General features: G+C 39.4%; 2 protein-coding genes across 3 annotated transcripts in view; one reads left to right on the top strand and one right to left on the bottom strand.

Annotated features, from left to right (window-relative positions):
• LOC138012995 (26S proteasome non-ATPase regulatory subunit 11-like) overlaps nt 1-11,744 on the bottom strand; it is a 24,570-nt gene extending 12,826 nt beyond the window's left edge. Inside the window, exons 1-7 of the mRNA XM_068859952.1 lie at nt 11,586-11,744; nt 11,380-11,481; nt 10,650-10,774; nt 10,479-10,550; nt 10,311-10,368; nt 10,093-10,204; nt 8,169-8,251 (exon numbers count right to left, since the gene is read on the bottom strand). Of these exons, the coding sequence (XP_068716053.1) occupies nt 8,169-8,251; nt 10,093-10,204; nt 10,311-10,368; nt 10,479-10,550; nt 10,650-10,774; nt 11,380-11,481; nt 11,586-11,694 (661 nt within the window). The 5' untranslated portion in view covers nt 11,695-11,744. The remainder of the gene's footprint in view (nt 1-8,168; nt 8,252-10,092; nt 10,205-10,310; nt 10,369-10,478; nt 10,551-10,649; nt 10,775-11,379; nt 11,482-11,585) is intronic.
• Nucleotides 11,745-11,813: 69 nt separating this feature from the next.
• The window catches only part of LOC138012994 (A-kinase anchor protein 9-like), a 79,667-nt gene continuing 73,980 nt past the window's right edge, over nt 11,814-17,500 (top strand). For both annotated transcript variants that reach the window (XM_068859949.1, XM_068859950.1), the window contains exons 1-4: nt 11,814-11,995; nt 12,122-12,421; nt 13,193-13,270; nt 15,487-17,208. In XM_068859949.1, the coding sequence (XP_068716050.1) occupies nt 11,942-11,995; nt 12,122-12,421; nt 13,193-13,270; nt 15,487-17,208 (2,154 nt within the window). In that variant the 5' untranslated portion in view covers nt 11,814-11,941. The remainder of the gene's footprint in view (nt 11,996-12,121; nt 12,422-13,192; nt 13,271-15,486; nt 17,209-17,500) is intronic.

Genomic DNA, 17,500 nt, shown 5'->3' on the forward strand with positions numbered 1-17,500 from the left:
AATTAATAAGAGGTGATTGTCGGCACGAGTGTAAACAAATATTCACGGACAAAATTTTAAAACACCACAACATTCGGTGCATCAGTAAAATATTCCTAGCAAGCACTGCCTTGAGGTAGAGAGTTTCCCGTTTCAAGCGATTTCTTACGGTCAATAGATCCTGAGACACAGATTTTTTTAGAACGGATTTTTACAAGCAGTATTATTTCAATGGAAGATCAAAAACAATACAGTGTACAATGTAGGTGTAAAAACTTCCCAATTTAACGTTAAAGGATATTTTGTTAACAAAAACAATGGTTTAGTGTTTCGTTGTATGTGCTGTAAGTTGGTAACAATTGAAAGTGAACATTAAAACGCCAATTTAGTGTATGACCGTGAGATCTCTTGCATATTAATGAGGTATCAAATCGCTTGTACCCGCATATAGGCCGCAACCCTAATTTCGGTCCCATTTTTCCGGGAAAAAAGTGCGGCCTATCCACAGGTAAATACGGTATCTGAAAAGTCGAAGTGTTGCTGAAAAAAATTAATGATTAATCCACAGTGAAACTGAAGGCATACTAATACATGTACAAAAGCTCACTTGGTCTGTTATACATGTAACTAGGAAGTACAGTGAAAACAACAAAAAGATTCTGAAAGTCATGAGACTTCTGTTAACACTTCCTGCTTCCAGTGCACAGATAGAAAGGGGCCAACTCAAAATCGTGGAAAGTGACATTCGCTTGACCTTGACAGAGGAAAACCTCAACGACTTGCTGGCAATAAAACTGTTGAGTGCTGATACATGTATAAAGTAGACAACTTTGACCCAAGGCCAGCATTAGACCTGTGGAACAACTTAGGCAACTGTAAGGACAAGACACCCCCTCCTAATGGACAGGCCAAGTCAAAGAGTGTCTTCAACAGCTCTTGTGGTCTTGATTATACAGTAGCAGCCCCAAGATGAGTAGTAGCAGAAACAACCCCCATCACAGCAGTCCCTAATACAGAGATGTATCCAGGTTTTCAAATTTGGGGGTCCTCTGGAACCCGTTTTGAAAACTTTGGGGGTCCATTGCAAAATTTTGGGGGTCCAGTAACTAATATTCAAGAATTAATATTCAATCTATTGCCTCTTAATTGCTGCTGCAGTACCCTTTCAGATTTCTAAATTGCACAAAAATAAAGTCTTATCCCTCCCCACGAATATGAACTTAAAATGATCAATTTCTTTGAAACTGTTATGCTTGTTGATTCATCAATCAAGGGCACCCAACGTCAATTTTCGGATAATATCTGTTCGGAAGACGATTTGAGATCTAGAATTTTCGGAACATTTGTTGTAAAATTTATTGCTTGCCTGCCTGTCCTTGGATTTTTGACCTTCTAAAAAATGGTATAATTGCCCATTTTAAACAGATTTTTACCTTAAAAAGGTCACCTACAGTCTCAGACATAATTAGTTGGGACACTTCATGCGAACGTCCTCTATTCCCTTCTCGTGCGTCCCCTGCCCCTCTCAATGTTGTTTATCGCAGTTCAGTCACCGAATCTTTCACAGCAACATTGAGAGGGAAGGAAGAGGCATAAGTGTCCCAACAATTATGTCTGGGACTGTGTAAAAGAGGAATTCTTGGTATGTGAGTACTCGGTAGCTGTATTGGCGGGAAATCGTATCATACTTGTGTGTGTACACGTATCAGAGCGACATTAAATGCTGGGAGTAATGAACGATTGTAAGCTGAAGAAGAAATCATTACACGAAATAAGTGTTCCCTTATTTTCTTTAAAGAGTGTAACGTTAACATTTCATAGACAAAACGATAAAGATATCAGCGGTCACGTTTGGGTTGAAGTAGCGATTGCGTGATACCTCAACAGTTTTTCACATGGTAAACAAAGATCTCTGGGTTAATTGAAAACAAATAACATGCGCTATAGTAGAAGATGGTTGTAGGTTGTTACTATTCCCAAAAGAGGGGCGGCGTTTATTGCACAGATACGTCGTACTACATTTATGATGGAGTTTATCAATAGAGAGGCTGAAGCATCTAGCGTCTGTGATGAGGATGATGGCCGTTGCAGTACAAGTGAGAGTTTGAGCGCACGAGATGTGAGGCGAGTTTACCTCATTACTTATAGTCAAGAAAACAGAGACATTGTCCCCACACGCGAAGCTTTCGCGCGTATTGTTTTAGACGCATTTGAGAATGCAGTTCCTAAGTCCAATTGTACAGTTATTCATTGGGTCTGTAGTCAGGAGAGTCATGTTGCTGGGGGTGTCCATTATCATATGGCCGTGAAACTGAGTGCTCGGAGACGCTGGCTGCGTGTGAGAAACTATATTGACCAGGAGTACGGAGTGAAAGTGAACTTTAGCGACAGACATGAGAATTATTACACTGCCTGGAGGTATACAACGAAGGAAGATAGTTTAGCTGTACATTCAACGAATCATCCCGATCTGCAGAATATTGGGGCACCGATAACGACGAATGCAAGTACCGCGTTTCGGGCGAGTCGGGTCGCAAATGGTGCTGACGGTGGGAAGAACAAGAAGCGGAAGAAAACACTTACAGTGTTTGAGGTGTCACAAATTGCAGTTGAAAAAGGCATAAAAACGCGTTTACAGCTGGTAGCGTTAGCGAGTCAACAAAAAAGAGAGGGCAAAATTGACCTTGCCGAATTTATAGCAAACAGAGGAGCCAAAGCTGTTGAGGAAGCCCTTAGTGTAGGCTGGGAAATGGAAAAGGCTGAGTTGGACTTGGCACGCTCCAAATTAACAAGGGTGGAAATTCTTTACCGTGAGATCGGGAGCCCCTGTGTTGAGGGTTGCGGTGGCAGATGGCTGGAGATGGCTGGGCAGGTTTTGCAGCGTAATGACATTAGCCTCAATGACTTTTCGCAGGCAGTCAGAAATGTTTTGGAGCAAGGCCGTGGCAAGTATAGGAATGTCTTTTTGAAAGGACCCGCGAATTGCGGTAAAACGTTTCTTCTGAACCCCCTAAATATCGTGTTCAGAACTTTCACAAACCCCGCTACCACGACATTTGCCTGGCTCGGCGCAGAAACAGCAGAAGTTATATTTCTCAATGATTTCCGCTGGTGTTCTCAGATCATACCATGGCACGACTTATTACTGCTCTTGGAGGGGCAGAAAGTCCATCTACCAGCCCCAAAAAGTCATTTTTGTCAGGACATCGAGTTTGCCTCGGATACGCCTATTTTTTGCACAAGTAAAGAAGAACTGAGTTTGGTGAGAGGAGGAGTGCTTGACGAAAGGGAATCACAAATGATGAGAGTTCGGTGGAAGGTTTTTGCCTTCCACAACCAAATTCCCGAGGAAGAACAACAGATTATCCCTAGTTGCCCTCATTGTTTTGCGGAACTGATCTTGCCGCAAGTCTAGTGTACAGATGGTGTCACTGTTCAACGGGTCACCATAACGGGTCACCATACTTTGCAGATACTTTTTTCAAAATTCCCCTTGCATGTACAATGCAACACTAAAGGACAAGAACGTGGTGATTTTACTTAAGTGAAACTGCTTATTTTCATTCCATGTTGATACATGTAGGACGAGTTATTTAGATTTGGAGCATGGTGACACGGTTGTTCGCTTAATAAACAAACGAAAACATCTTTATTGAATTATACGATGGTGACCCGTAGACACGTGAGGTACAACATCTTCTTTTGGGGTTCTAAGGGCAGGTTTTAAGTCGTTTGATATGACTTGCCCGTTATACGTCTCCTCCATCATTTGTGGCCAAGTATTCTGTTGTATTACTAGTTCTTAAGCGATGTATTTTGTTAAAAACATTCCGAACCGGATGTCACCATTTGGTGCAAAGTGAATTAACATCGCGTGTAAACATTCCAAGACTTTTGAATGTCACACCTGCTTCTCGAATGATGTTGTAAAAGTTATTTGTGTTTTGCTCCCCCAAAAGCTGTTTTATCCATGGCAGAAAACGATAGATAATATTGAGCATAGCTGGGGAAAAAAATTCTTGAACCGTTGTGTGCACGCACAGGGACAAAGAAAAGTTGTGTTAAGTGCTTTAACTGTATTATTCCTTTGACTGAGACAGTTTTATTTCCGGTGCTTAACGTAAATAGTTCTCCTTCCCGGGAAAAGGTGTATTTCATTACAGCAATTGTCAAAGATTGTTTAGGTTGTTGATTAATTAAACATGTAGTATTTTATGCGACCCCCCTTTACAGCAATTAGTTGTAAAATACGCTTAGGCATGGATGATATGAGCTTATTGACAGTATTGATTGGTACGGAATAAAAGGTGTTAATAACTCGGGTCTTAAACGCAGGATATGATTCTCTGGTAATTTGTTGCTCAATAACTTGTTTCTGTAGTTTACGAGAAACCATAGGAAACAGGTTTTCGTGGCAAAGAACGTCAGCACATCTCGCAGGGAACTTGAGTAAATTTGCACGGGTTCTCCGCATGGCAGCTTTTGCCAAAGCGGAATTTTGACATGGACAATTGTCTTGAACAAATAAGTTCTCATTCCCCTTATCTGACAGCGTAAACATCGTCGGGAAATGTCATCGATGAAATTGGCAAAAAAGCGCCCCGTCATTTTTTCATATGGATGACAAAGAATTACACCTTTATTGTAGGAGATAGCTACTACAAGTCTCACATATTTTCCACCTGTTCCTTCTTTTTTGCCTTTGGCCAAACAACCAGTTGTAAGGCCTTCGCCTCGTTTTCGCCAAATTCGTTCCTTCGGAGCCAAAGCCTGGTCTAAGGGATTTCTCTGATACGCATATGACACACAATCAAGATAGAAAGCCACACATTTAGTCCAGATATCAGAACCGTGATCTTTTTTCATTTGTCGCGCAAACCTCAGCCTTTTCTTCATATCGAGGACCGTCAAGACACCTTTTTTACGCGCTTGTAGATAAAAATACCCTTGAGAATTTAGGAAACGGGACACTGTTCTCACTGATACCTTTTTGGAAGAAATTCCAGCTTCTAGCATAATTCTTTCACAGGAAAAGTTGCTCTCTTTCTCTCGAAGTCTTTTCATGGCTCTCAGAAGCCGTCTTCCGTCTCTCAAACTTAATTTGAACGGTCTTCCCCTTTGTCCTTGTTGTTTGTAACATGCTCTCGTGGCAAGAATGCCTTCTTTCTTTATTCTCCACACGCTTCCCCTTGAAATGTGGCACATTTCGGCAACTTTCCGTATGGAGAAACCCTGAATTGTACACAGATAGTACACACATGCTCTTGTGACACTATCAATGGGAAATTTAAAGACCATGCTGCAAACTCTCTATGGCAGTATTTTAAAGCTTGCGCTGAATACACTTTTTGCGAACTGGATATTGTTAACATTAAGGGTTTCTTTATATACATTGCTTAATTCCTCCCCTTCATTAGAAACAGAACATCCCTAAACTTAGGAAGTCACAACGGCCCACATTAACTGCGCCCCCTTGTGACCCCAGCACAGTCTTATGTCGTAATGTGTCAACACGTACTCAAATTCTTTACATTCCTTCTCCAACACAGTCTCAGACATAATTAGTTGGGACACTTCATGCGAACGTCCTCTATTCCCTTCTCGTGCGTCCCCTGCCCCTCTCAATGTTGTTTATCGCAGTTCAGTCACCGAATCTTTCACAGCAACATTGAGAGGGAAGGAAGAGGCATAAGTGTCCCAACAATTATGTCTGGGACTGTAGTATTTTCGGGAGCCTTTTTTTCTGGCTAAAATTTTTGAAAAAGAAAGTTTTCATCCCTATAATTTTCTGACCACTAGACTTTCAGCTAGGAAATCCGAACAGATGAAAAATTTTTAGGGGATAAAAATATGCCTATATCTACAGTTTAAGAAATGGTCCAGATAAAAACGATAGCAACAACGGCAACGAACATGTTGGAATTCAATTGGTATGCAAAAAGGTGATAACTTTTCTATTGTCTGTACTTACTTCTGATTGGCTTAAACAGCAAAACTTCATAAAAGCAGTATTATATTCATCCTTACTTTCCAACCATCTTCCATCTTTCATTTGGTCTCAGTTTAAATGAATTCCACAGAAATCGTATGTGGGGAACATGTAAAATTGTAAACGTTTCTTGGCTTTTGTTTTCAACTCTTGTGATTGGTCAAAATCTTTTAACACAAAAAAACACCCTTTCAAAGTGGGCTGTAAATGAATTTTATTGTGTTAACGGCTTTCCTGTAGGTTTATGCATTCTCTGTGTAAAAATGATAACATTCCTATGTGGGGAAAGCCCCATTGCCGCATAACAAAGGAAACTGCTATCCATCTTACACGGATCATTACTTAAATACCAAATACGGTAAACAATGCTATGTTTAAGTGGTTTTGAACTATATTCTCATTGGGTGCCCCTGATCAATCAAAATGTACGGGCTTTCAAATCCGTATGCTGTAGAACTGTTGGCTCCAGTTGATAAATGATCTAGATCTCCACAGCAAAAAAAAAAAGAGAACTGAATCTCAATTTTCCGTAATTTAAGAGCATCATTTATTTTAACAACACTTGAGAGGTAATTTAGGAACAAAAGACTAAACAAATATAAGCGATCGATACACACTTCATCGTCGGCCCGTGAGGCCATGACTTTGCCATGGCCAATGTTAATAATCAAGCGATTGAATACATTCAACTTTCGTGTTCAACACGTTAATTTTAACACTAACTCCGAAAAAGTTGCATACACTGTAGTTTGCAAAACAGACAAGTTACGTGCAAAACAAGAACCGAGATGACATGTGCGGGCCCGGAATTAATATCAACAGGGTCGCCCCAAACAAAAATTTAACGTATTCCGCCGTTGGATTCTCTGTCATTTCGCTCACGATAAGCGAACTAACGCTTGAGATTTGCTTGAAAAGCATGCGACAAAATGAATTTCGACTGAAATGTTTTATTATCACCGTCGGTAGATGGAAAGTATGGCATTCTCCTTCCCAGAGCTGCGATCCTCTTGGCCAGCGCCTAGCTGGCCAAGAGGATCGCAGCTCTGGGAACGAGAATGAAAGTATGGCCGATTGTCTCACCTAAAAAACAGCTCTCATCATGTCACGCAACATTTCCTCCATTGTGAGAAATGGGAATGTTCAATTTCCTTGTGAAATACGCCATTCGCATGTTTTTCCTGGCGTTAATAATTTGCATAAACATTTCCTTTTTTTTCTGCGTCCAATTGGACCCTTTGTTCAATATTCTATGCGTCCAAAAGGAAAACGAGTGCATCCCAGGATGCAATGACGCACTCTGGATACATCTCTGCTAATTACAATCCATCTTTAATCTGAACTCACAAAGGTACAAGATACAAAAAAAAAAAAAAACAGTATTCACAAGAAGCACATGTAACCCCCAGCAGTGTCACATGATCCTATTCAATGAATCACATTGCATGGTTATTATTTGCCTAACAGTCCCATCCCCAGTACCTGCAAAATCTACCAAGTACTACATGTACACTCTCAGCTGTGGTTTCAACAGTTACAATGGCAACAACACCAAACTCATCAGAGGAAAGCTTCTCTTTAGCTGTCTTATCGCCAGTGGAGGAAAATTGTGCCACTGAACTAATTTGTTGCACAGATGATAATGATGATGATGAGGATTATCATGAAAGAGATTCTGAGATGGAAGATTATGATAGTGAATTTGACAAAGAGTTGGTTCCACCAAAGAATGTAATCAGTACAAAGTTAGGTTAATCCACAAATACCAGTAAGAAATGATACCATGTAACTGCAAACAAGAATGACTTGAAATAGTTTTGAATAAACAAAGTGCAGATACAGTAAATTTCATTGTCAATGTCACGGTATCTGGAGAACAGTGTGGGTACTTACCTAAGTACAGTGTAAACTGAAAACACATTGTTTTGTTGACATATGAGTCGTACTAATAATTTTCGGAAAGCAAAACTTGATATTGTCTGAGTTGTTTTTTTCTTTACGTTAAAACCCTTAATTCTTAAAATCCACAAGGCATGCATTCATCTAAATTCAATTCTAAGTACGTGTAATGGAAATGGAAACAAGGAAAGCAGTCCGGTTGGCCACCAAGCACTGGAGGTGAGTTTTAGCCCTGCACTGTACATCATAAAAATGATCACCAAAGAATGTAATCAGTACGAAGTTAAAAATTTATCTTTACCTGATTGTTGATCTAAGGAGGCTTGCAGTTTAGGAGGGCAATAAATTCCATTTGCTGTTGTTCTCGCTGAAGTTAAGGCAGCCCTGCACAGCATTTACAACAAATACAATTCAAATTAGCGAGAACACCTTCACCCAATATACATGTACAGTAGACTCAATTCAGTGACACCATTTTAGATAAAAAACTGTTTTAAGGTGATTGCCTGGTTTTGCATTGTGCAACCCTACTGTGCATAATTTCTTGCATCATTGGCACGCGCACATTGATAAAATGGCAGATTTTCAATGACGCCAAGCTTAATCTGTCAAGGAATGCCTATTTTCTACTGAACGAGCACGGTGACCCCCTCTTTTTAATGGTGTTATGTACTCATAATAGGTACATTGAAAACATATTTTTCAGGAGGAAAAAAAGTTGGATAGTAGAAGTTGTAGTATAAATGACGTGAAAACTGCATTGGAGCCAGACACAGAGTGTGAGGTGATGATGTAGCGGTCGAATTTGCTTACTTTTTTTTTTTGCAAGATCGAACAATTTTAAATCACTTTAATGAAAGATTTTGGCCTGGACAAATGAGTAGGCTCACATTTTCAGCAATATTCAGTAGCGTTTGCCATACAACTACAATTTTTCCGGTTGATCAAGTAATTCTGTAAAAAACACGAGCATGCAATAATGTTGAGAAACATGCCATACACCTATTGGCCAAGGTTTGTACAGTACCAGGACATAAAAAGGCAAAGGAATCTTGCTCCACAATGCAGGAAATGCATTCTAAGAACCCTTATTTCAAACATTTCCCTGAGAAGCATACCTACCAATCTCTCTACAAGCATGTACCTTTGGTTCTTGAAATCCCTTCTCTTCTCTATCTGCACCTTGAGTTTTGCTACCTTCCCAAATTCTTATTGGAAACCCCAATACACCATAATACATTTTGAAACACCAATTGCAAGTTTGTGGGTTCTTAAATGTCTTCTATCCCTTTTATCAACATGGTTATGAGATGTTATTCCATCCTTGAAGCAGTATTTTAAGATTGAAGTACTACACTGTACATGTACTATGACCAAAAATCTTTTGGTTTTTCTAAACTATAATGTTAACTGAACACTAAGTGACCAAAGTTTTAAGCCTTCATTTCAAAAAGACACCTGTTTACTTTGACCACAAATTTCCTAATTAATGGTCCACCATTAATAAAATTATTAGTAAATTTATAAAATCTTGAGAGAGCTGGATCAAGGATAAGATGACGTCAAAGACTTACTAGTTTGAAAATGCAATGCGTGTGCATGCACTTAAATTAATACGCAGCATGGGAGTTTCGAGTTTTCAGACTTTTAAACTTGTGTTTTGCATGTACATAATAAGCTGTGTTTACACACTGCAAATTTTAAGCTAGTGAGTCTTTGACATCATCTTATTCTCAATCCAACTCTCTGAGGTCCAATCGGTCAGTCTTGAACATGAATAATGGCGGACCGTGAAATGCTAAACTTGCACTGAAAGAAAACAGCCTTTGGATAAAATTCGAAGCTCAAGATATTGCCACTCAGGTGTCAAGCAAACAGGCTTTCAAAATCTGAAGGAAAAAGAGAAGTGAATTTTTTTTTATCATAGCAGCACTTTAAAAGGCCTATCATTTTGATGGAGATTACAAAGGTAGAACTTTTTCTTCTTTTTCTTTCTTTCCAGACCTTGACTATTGGTCTGGCTGGGTGACCATCCAGTGTGCTCTTTATTTAAAGCCACAAAGTTGACTGTTGATTTTAAAATGATGAATGGTGCAACTGAGTACTGTTGCTTGCCGGTACAACAAAGTACGTACAATGTACACTGAAGGAGCTTTGCTCACTTTCCCCTGGCAGAGATGTTATGTACTAACTTGTAATGAATTCCATTTAAACTTTTTCCTAACCTGGATTTGGGAATGTTGCTCAGATTATGGTACACTTTGCTTTCCAGTAACTGCACTTCTACGAGTAAAGCCTTGTCATCCAGCTTTTTAAGCTCCTTTAAGAGTTTTGAACCTTTCCAATGACAAAGATCACAGCAATGTTAAAGGAATCACCCACACAACTTTGGAGGACCCTGGTTGTTAAAAGAACTACATGTATAAATAGAACAGACACCCACCTATCTGTAAAGCTTTTGTGTAGTCCTTGGTATCAAGATATAATCCCACCAATCTTGCCTGAGACATTGTAAGACAATCAACAAAAACACAACAATCATTATTGATTGCTTCTTGTATAAAAAATGCGGTTCCTTGAAGGCACTAATACTTTCTGCTAATTACATTACCTCAAGAGCTTGCCTTAAAAATGTCCTTTTCTCTTGCATGGCCCACTCAATACACTCATTACAGAGTTCAACCTGCAAATGATTAAAAGAGCCATGATCGTAGTGAAGATGATGACGACGATGATGAGAAAACAGAAAACAACATGAAATTGTGTTGCAGTGTTTACATACCTCCATCCCAGTTGAGGCTTCCATGTCTAAGAAAACGTCAACCAAGTTCCTGACCAACTTAGCAGCTTTCGCTTTTGATACTGTTTTCAGGAAGGGTCTGATGTACTTTATAAGGCCTCCAAGCTCTGTCAAAGCACAATCAAAGAAAAAGAGGACACAGATTCTTTGATTGCACTCAAGTGATAAGACTGCCATGTTGGTGCCAAAAAAAATAAAAAAATAATGTAGCTCAAGTTTGGCATAATAATAGACTCAAATTCCCAAAAGACTTTTTCACTATTTCTCTTTCCACCAACATGGCATCTGGTGCAATCAAAGAATACAGGTACAACATGGGAAAATCTTGGGGTGCATGTGACCCCTCTCCTTTGTGCACCACTTCTAGGTTTGCATCCAACATGTTGTTGGTGTACAAAACAATAGGACTGCATAATAATAGAGTCCAATTCCCAAAAGACAGTTTACTGCATTGTTCTGTGCACCAACATGGCGTCCATATCATGACGTCACTCAGATGCAAACCACTACTTATGAACATCCATATAAGTTAGATAATCAACATCATTGCCACCGATGGATGTATTAAGCAAAACGCGTGTCAAAAAATTATTTCTGCAATGATCACACAACTGTCAGACTCTGAAGGATCGGAACCTTAAAAATAATGTCGCAATGATCTTTAAAGTATATAAAGTACGCGACGTAATTGTTCCTTGTCATTATAATATACCTTCAGCTTTGTCGTGCTTTGAAAGCATTTTCCCAAGACTGAGGATGGCTTGTTCTTTCATCTTTATTCCTTCTTCGTCGCCAGCCTCAAAGTTACGTTTCACTGCCGCAAATTAAAAACTTGAAATTTAACCTCATAATCGGAATTTTCAACACTAAAAAAAACAAAGCCTGAGAAAAGTAAGGCAAGTCAAAGATGTACGTTACCTATCGAGGACAGCAACTCCATCCCTTGCTCTGGCGAAGAACTCGCTAATTCTTCAGCAACCTCAAGTTCGTTCGCCATTTTGGATTTCTTCCTCTTTTTGTTACCCATAGTTCGCCACGCTTTGTCATTCTAAATCCCAGATCCTTCTGGTTGTGCTCGGAAATCTCCGTTCTTGCCGGAGGTTTCCGAAAGGTTCCGAAAAGCTGTTTGTAGTCACGTGATAGATATTACGATGGAACGAAGACTCTCATCTCTTAAAAATGGCGGTTGAGTTGGAGGACGCAGATGGAAAAGCAGAGATGATACCTACCTAGCAACCTGTTGTTAAGCGAAAGAAAGACAGAACAGCTTCAGCATGGAAAGCGACGACTCCGAAAGACAGAGAAAGCTGGAGGCAGGAAAAGAGAAGGTGAGAATTGAAGCATGTAAGAATTATATGACGTGGCTGAGAGCGCGAAGTTCGTGCAACTTTACAAAGTAGACGACGATTGCGCGTTGCATCGATGGTCTGTTGTTGTTGTTCTTGGTCTTGCAGCTTAAGATGTTCCAAAAGAAGAAATCAGGAACAGGGATGAAGAAGAAGAAGAAAAAAGGGACATCTTCCACAAGCGGATCTGGGCAGAGCCCCTCTCCAGGAGCTAAAGAGCGGCGACGAAGATCAAGTACGCCGCAAGATCGCGGTGCAAAGGCAAACCTTGAAGCCGCGGCAGCTGAGGAGGAAAAAGTTGTCAAAGGAGAGGGCGAGGATGTTGAGTTGGAAGAATTAAGCCAAGCAGATACTGATAGGGATGCTCCATCAATTGCATCGGAAGTTGGATCACCGATTCCATTTGATGTGAGTTTACATGTATTTCGGAACACTTGAGCTTGATTTGATTCACGGCTTGCTTTTTACGATGTTCAAAACTTTCAGAGTCCGGGGTAATTTCGGCGTGGAAAAATACTAGGCATGGAAACGCTGTTTACTGGGTTTCATTCCACGCTTGAAGAAGATGGTTTTGTTTGGAGGTGCTGAGGAGGGTATATCACAATAAATCTTGAGTGAAATTGAAATCGATCATGAGATTAAGTTACAAGTATGTTCGCAATAATGATATTGATAGTCTCTACGCATCAATGTTGACACACTGCACACATTCTAGTTTTCCCTGCCGTGTGGTGGAGAAAGTCATAAACTTAAGATTCATTATGGTATTGATTAAAGGTAAATTTTGTTTCAGCGTTGAAGAATTGATATTACAAGTTTGCTACTAGACTACAATTTGACCCCAAATTCAACCTGGAGATCGGGATATCTTGTCAGTTTCATAGTTCATTGTTTTCATATTGCCAGTCTCTCGGCACATTTAAAGTTTCGTGAAACTATTGATTTTTTACTCTAAGGAAAGATTTTCTTAGTCACTGACACTTGAAATCCAGTGCAGGCAAGGTTTCGTCAATGTAAGGGAGTCGTTTCTGTCTGAAATCGCTTTGCGTGCTGATTCATAGTTTCGTGATACATACGAATGGCGTAACGACAGAGGACGCCGTTTGTTGTCAAGGAGCTTCACTTCATAAAATATTTAACACAGAGGATATAATTCACTACGCTTTCGTTGTGTTGTAGGCTGAACAAGAGCAAAATTCGCAATCAGGAAGCTATATCAGTGGGAGCGAGTACACCAGCGGAGAGGAATATTCTGAGGTTTGGGAACAATTTCGTTGTATGTACATTGTATTCTCCGACACAGCTGAGGGCGTAACTTTATGACTTTGCGTTGTTTTGACGGCTTTGTTTATTAATTAATGGAACACGCATTTACGCAGGCATTGGCTTTCTATGGTTTATTCATAATTTCTAGGTTAAATAAATTAAATGCTTGTAAACACCTGAGTTCTGAATCAAATGTCTATCTAATCTCCCTTGCAAATTTCTCTGAAGTATTATTTTTTCCTTGTCTGTTTATTTGATCTTTCGCTCGAGACCCAAATATTTTGTTTGTCAAAAAAGATGATAATCAGCACATTTAAATGTCATATTACTTGTAAAATTATTGCTGTTTTCTGATCCATTCTTGGGGCATTATTTAAAAAGAATGCCATTCCTCTTAGACAGAGTTTCTCTTTCTCCAGACATTATCAAGTGGTCTTATACTGTAACTTTTGCAAAACAAGCTTTCTACTATTTATTCATGGTATTAAGATGTTGATTTTGGATGATATAAAAGATGAATTATTGTCAAAGTATTTTAAGAGGGTCACCACCTGTCAATATTTTGCATTGACTTTTCAAAATATTTGCATATATATACATGCATGTAGCAGTCTTTCACAAAATGCTCCAGTTGTCACAACAGCATAAGGAGTTTTTTGACCCTTTGGGTATTTTATGGCCTTGTTTTTCATGCCAAACTGCATTTAGCAGTTCATGTTTCTCAGTAGACAGGAAAATCGGAGCTGTTATATTTGTAGTATCCATGGAATTCAGGGTGCAAAGAAAGTCAGCATTACAGCTTCCTTTGGGCAAGCTGTGGCTACCATCTTCTAGTCCAATAATCATTTTTACTAGCCCCCAAAAAACTTCACAAGCAGTAGTATTTACATTGTATCTATTAATTATATTTTACTTGTTTATTATTAATGATTATTACTGAATTAATTAGCTCCTTAAGGCTTTATTTTTATTTGATAAGTTCAGAACCTCATTTTCCCAAATTGAACTTTTGCCATCTGCCTTTCAGCTTCTTGTGCAATTAAATGTGGCAATATTTGCATTCATTTGTTGTTGTAAATGGGAGATATTTTTCTGTTGGATCTACACATATTTAATGATTAGAAGGAAAAAGGCAAACTTAAGGTAAATTATGCCATTCACATTTGCTGAAAGCGTGTAATTCTAAAAGCAAGCAAGCTAGCTTTATGTAAAAGAATTCTCAGTTGGTATGTTTTAATATTTTGTTTAATACTTCAAGATTGTGCGGTCTAGGTCATGGTTTGACATGAAATGTAATGACACTTGTTTCAACAGATTTCACTTTGTGAAATCAGCCTGAAAAAGAGACCTTTCGTTCACATAAATTTACCTTAAAGGTAAAAAAAGTGTGTCAAGAACAGTAATCCCAAAATTTGAATTCCCAAAGAACACTTCACTTGCCCATCGGCTAGTAACAGTCAGTTTGATTGCAAAATCCACTGGCCCCGAGCAAGGTGCTGTGTGATTAACCCTTGATTGCAAAATTGCAAGAAAGGGCTATTTTCATTGTTTTAAAAAACCACACTGGTAGGCTCTAGAATCAAATCAAAAGGATAAGAAATAATAGCTATTATCAAGGGTCCAAAATTGAATCTTTTATGTGGATGATGATAATATAATATTTTTTGCCGACCAAATGTAACTTTTCAGTAGCCAGGTGGCAATTTGCGATAGCTGAAAGTCACTTTTTTATCCTTACAAATTAATATTGGGAGCTAGTGAGATATGTACGCTACAATGAATTTGCCGTGCAAGATTATAGTAACCGAGGAGATAACCATTTGCTGACCAGGGCTACTCCAAGTGCCCTCAAGGTTATACTGGGTGAATAAGACCACAAACATTAATGTGAGGATTGTTGCATGTTCATATTCATTAATGCAAACAGAAGCAAAAAGCCCCCATCCCCCATGGCTGGCATTAGACAATAAAAAATCTTTAAAGGGTTACTCATATTGTACTGTACATGTACAGTATCTCTCTTGCAAAATGAGTTTTTTTGTTTTGTGGAATGATTATGTTTTAAAGTGTCTCTACAAAGGGGATTGTAAAGTGGTCAATCTGTGGTAATTACCAGTGAATTCCTTACATTTTCCTAACTTTTTTGGGTTAGGTGCCTAGCTCTGCTATTAAAAAATAATATTGTAGTTCACTTTTTGTCTTTGTAGGAAGGTGGCCTCGATAGCTTTGATATTGCCAACATCGAAAGAAATGAGTTAAAGAACAGAACACAGGAACTAGAGGAAGAACTGGCTGCCAAGAAAACAGCACTGAAACAAATCAGCCGTGAAAATGCGGACTTGAAGGGCAGGCTCGAGTTGATGTTACAGGATCAGTCTGGTGCATCAATGATCAAAGAACTCAGTCGACAAGTTGAAGAGATGAAGGAAAGCCTACAGTTGAAGCAATCCATCTTACAAGATATTAATAAAGAAAACCAAGATCTGAGAGCAAAGGTGGAACAAAGTGACCAAAGCAAGGGGGCATCAGGTGGTACACAAGGGGAAGAGTTACAAAGGAAGCAACAGGCTTTGGATGAGTTGAGCAAAACCAATGCACAACTTCAAGCTGAAATTTCAAACCTAAGAAAGCAGTTGTCTGGTACACAAGTTGATGCTCTGCCACCTGATGTCTTTGAGTTCAACAATTTAAAAGAGGTTGTAGCAGCAAAAGAGAGAGCTTTAGAGGAACTCCAGAGGGAAAATGAACTGCTGAGTTCGAGGTTACAGGCATCAAGTACAGAGGAAGGAGCCAAGGGGAACTCTCACAAAGTGGATGAACTCTCAAAGATGTTATGGGAAAAGGAAAGTGAGATTGGAAACCTGCAGCAGTTGAAAGCTCAACTTGAAGAAAGACTTGGGAGTTTGCAAAATGTTCGAAATGAACTTGAGGAAAGTAGAAGGCAGTGTTCCATGCTGGAGGCACAGCTAGCAAATCTGAGTATGGCCGATCAGTCCATGGAGGACAACTCTGAAGTTGAGAATCTTAGGGAAAATCTGAGACTCAAACAGGAAACAATGGAGCAGTTGAACAAAGAGAACGAAGAGCTCAAGCAGCAGATAAGTATGTTTGAGTCGGCAGATCTTAAAGAGCTGCTTGAAGAAAGTTATGGGAAGCTTCAACTACTCAATGATGAGTTGTCTGCAAAGGATGCACAGCTCGCAAAGCTGCAAGCTGTGCAAACCGAGCTTGAGCGAGGTAGTGAGCAGACTAAAGAGTTGGAGCAGCAAGTCTCATTTCTGAAGCACCAGCTTGAGATTGCAGAAGACAACTCATTGTCAGAGTCTTCTCAAATAGAAAACTTGAAAGAAAATCTCAGAATCAAACAGGAGACTGTGCAGCAACTCAGTAAAGAAAAGGAAGAGCTGCAGATTAAACTTGAGGATGCTAGTGAAGGAAAGAGACTTCTGCAAGACATGAAAGCACAAGTCGAGAATCTACATAGAGATCTGGATGATAAGACAGAAGAAGCAAAGCAAGTTGATGAGTTGCAGAGTGAACTTGAAAAAAGTAGAGCTGAGACTAAGAAGCTTCAACAGGAAGTCACCATACTTAAAGAAGAGGTCGATAGGTTTGAAGATAATTCACAGTCAGAGTCATCCCTTATGGAAAACCTGCGAGAAAATTTAAAAATCAAGCAACAGACAGTGGAGCAACTCAGCAATGAATATGAAGTGATGCAAGGACAGCTCTTGCACAGCCAGTCTAGTTTAGCTCAGATGTCAGAACAGTTGATGAACAAGCAGAATGAGTTGGACACTGTGATGAGAGAAAGGGATGAAAAACTGATGCAGGTGATGGATCAGTTTGCAGAGAAGGAAGAAGAATTAGAGGACTTAAGAAAAAATAATGAAGTGATGAAATCACAGCTTTCACAAGTAGAAAATGATGTAAGTGTTTTTCAGATGCTACGTGTCCGTGTACATGTAGGACATTTTAAAGTGCGACGCGCCTTACCGTGGCCACCCTACAAACTTTCACATTTGACAACTACAGTACATGTACATGTAAGTATGTCAACTCAAGCAACCCATTTAACGGTACAACCATGTGAACTTTGCAAGGAGGGGTGACTGAAAATCAAATTCGCACATCCCCATTGGCGTATAAGTTTTCAAGAACTTTGTTAGGTGGCCACAGTAAAGTGTGTCGCACTGTAAAATGCCCATCATGTTAACCAAC

This window comes from Montipora foliosa, chromosome 8 (genome assembly GCF_036669935.1).
Source record: "Montipora foliosa isolate CH-2021 chromosome 8, ASM3666993v2, whole genome shotgun sequence".
Lineage (NCBI taxonomy): Eukaryota > Metazoa > Cnidaria > Anthozoa > Scleractinia > Acroporidae > Montipora > Montipora foliosa.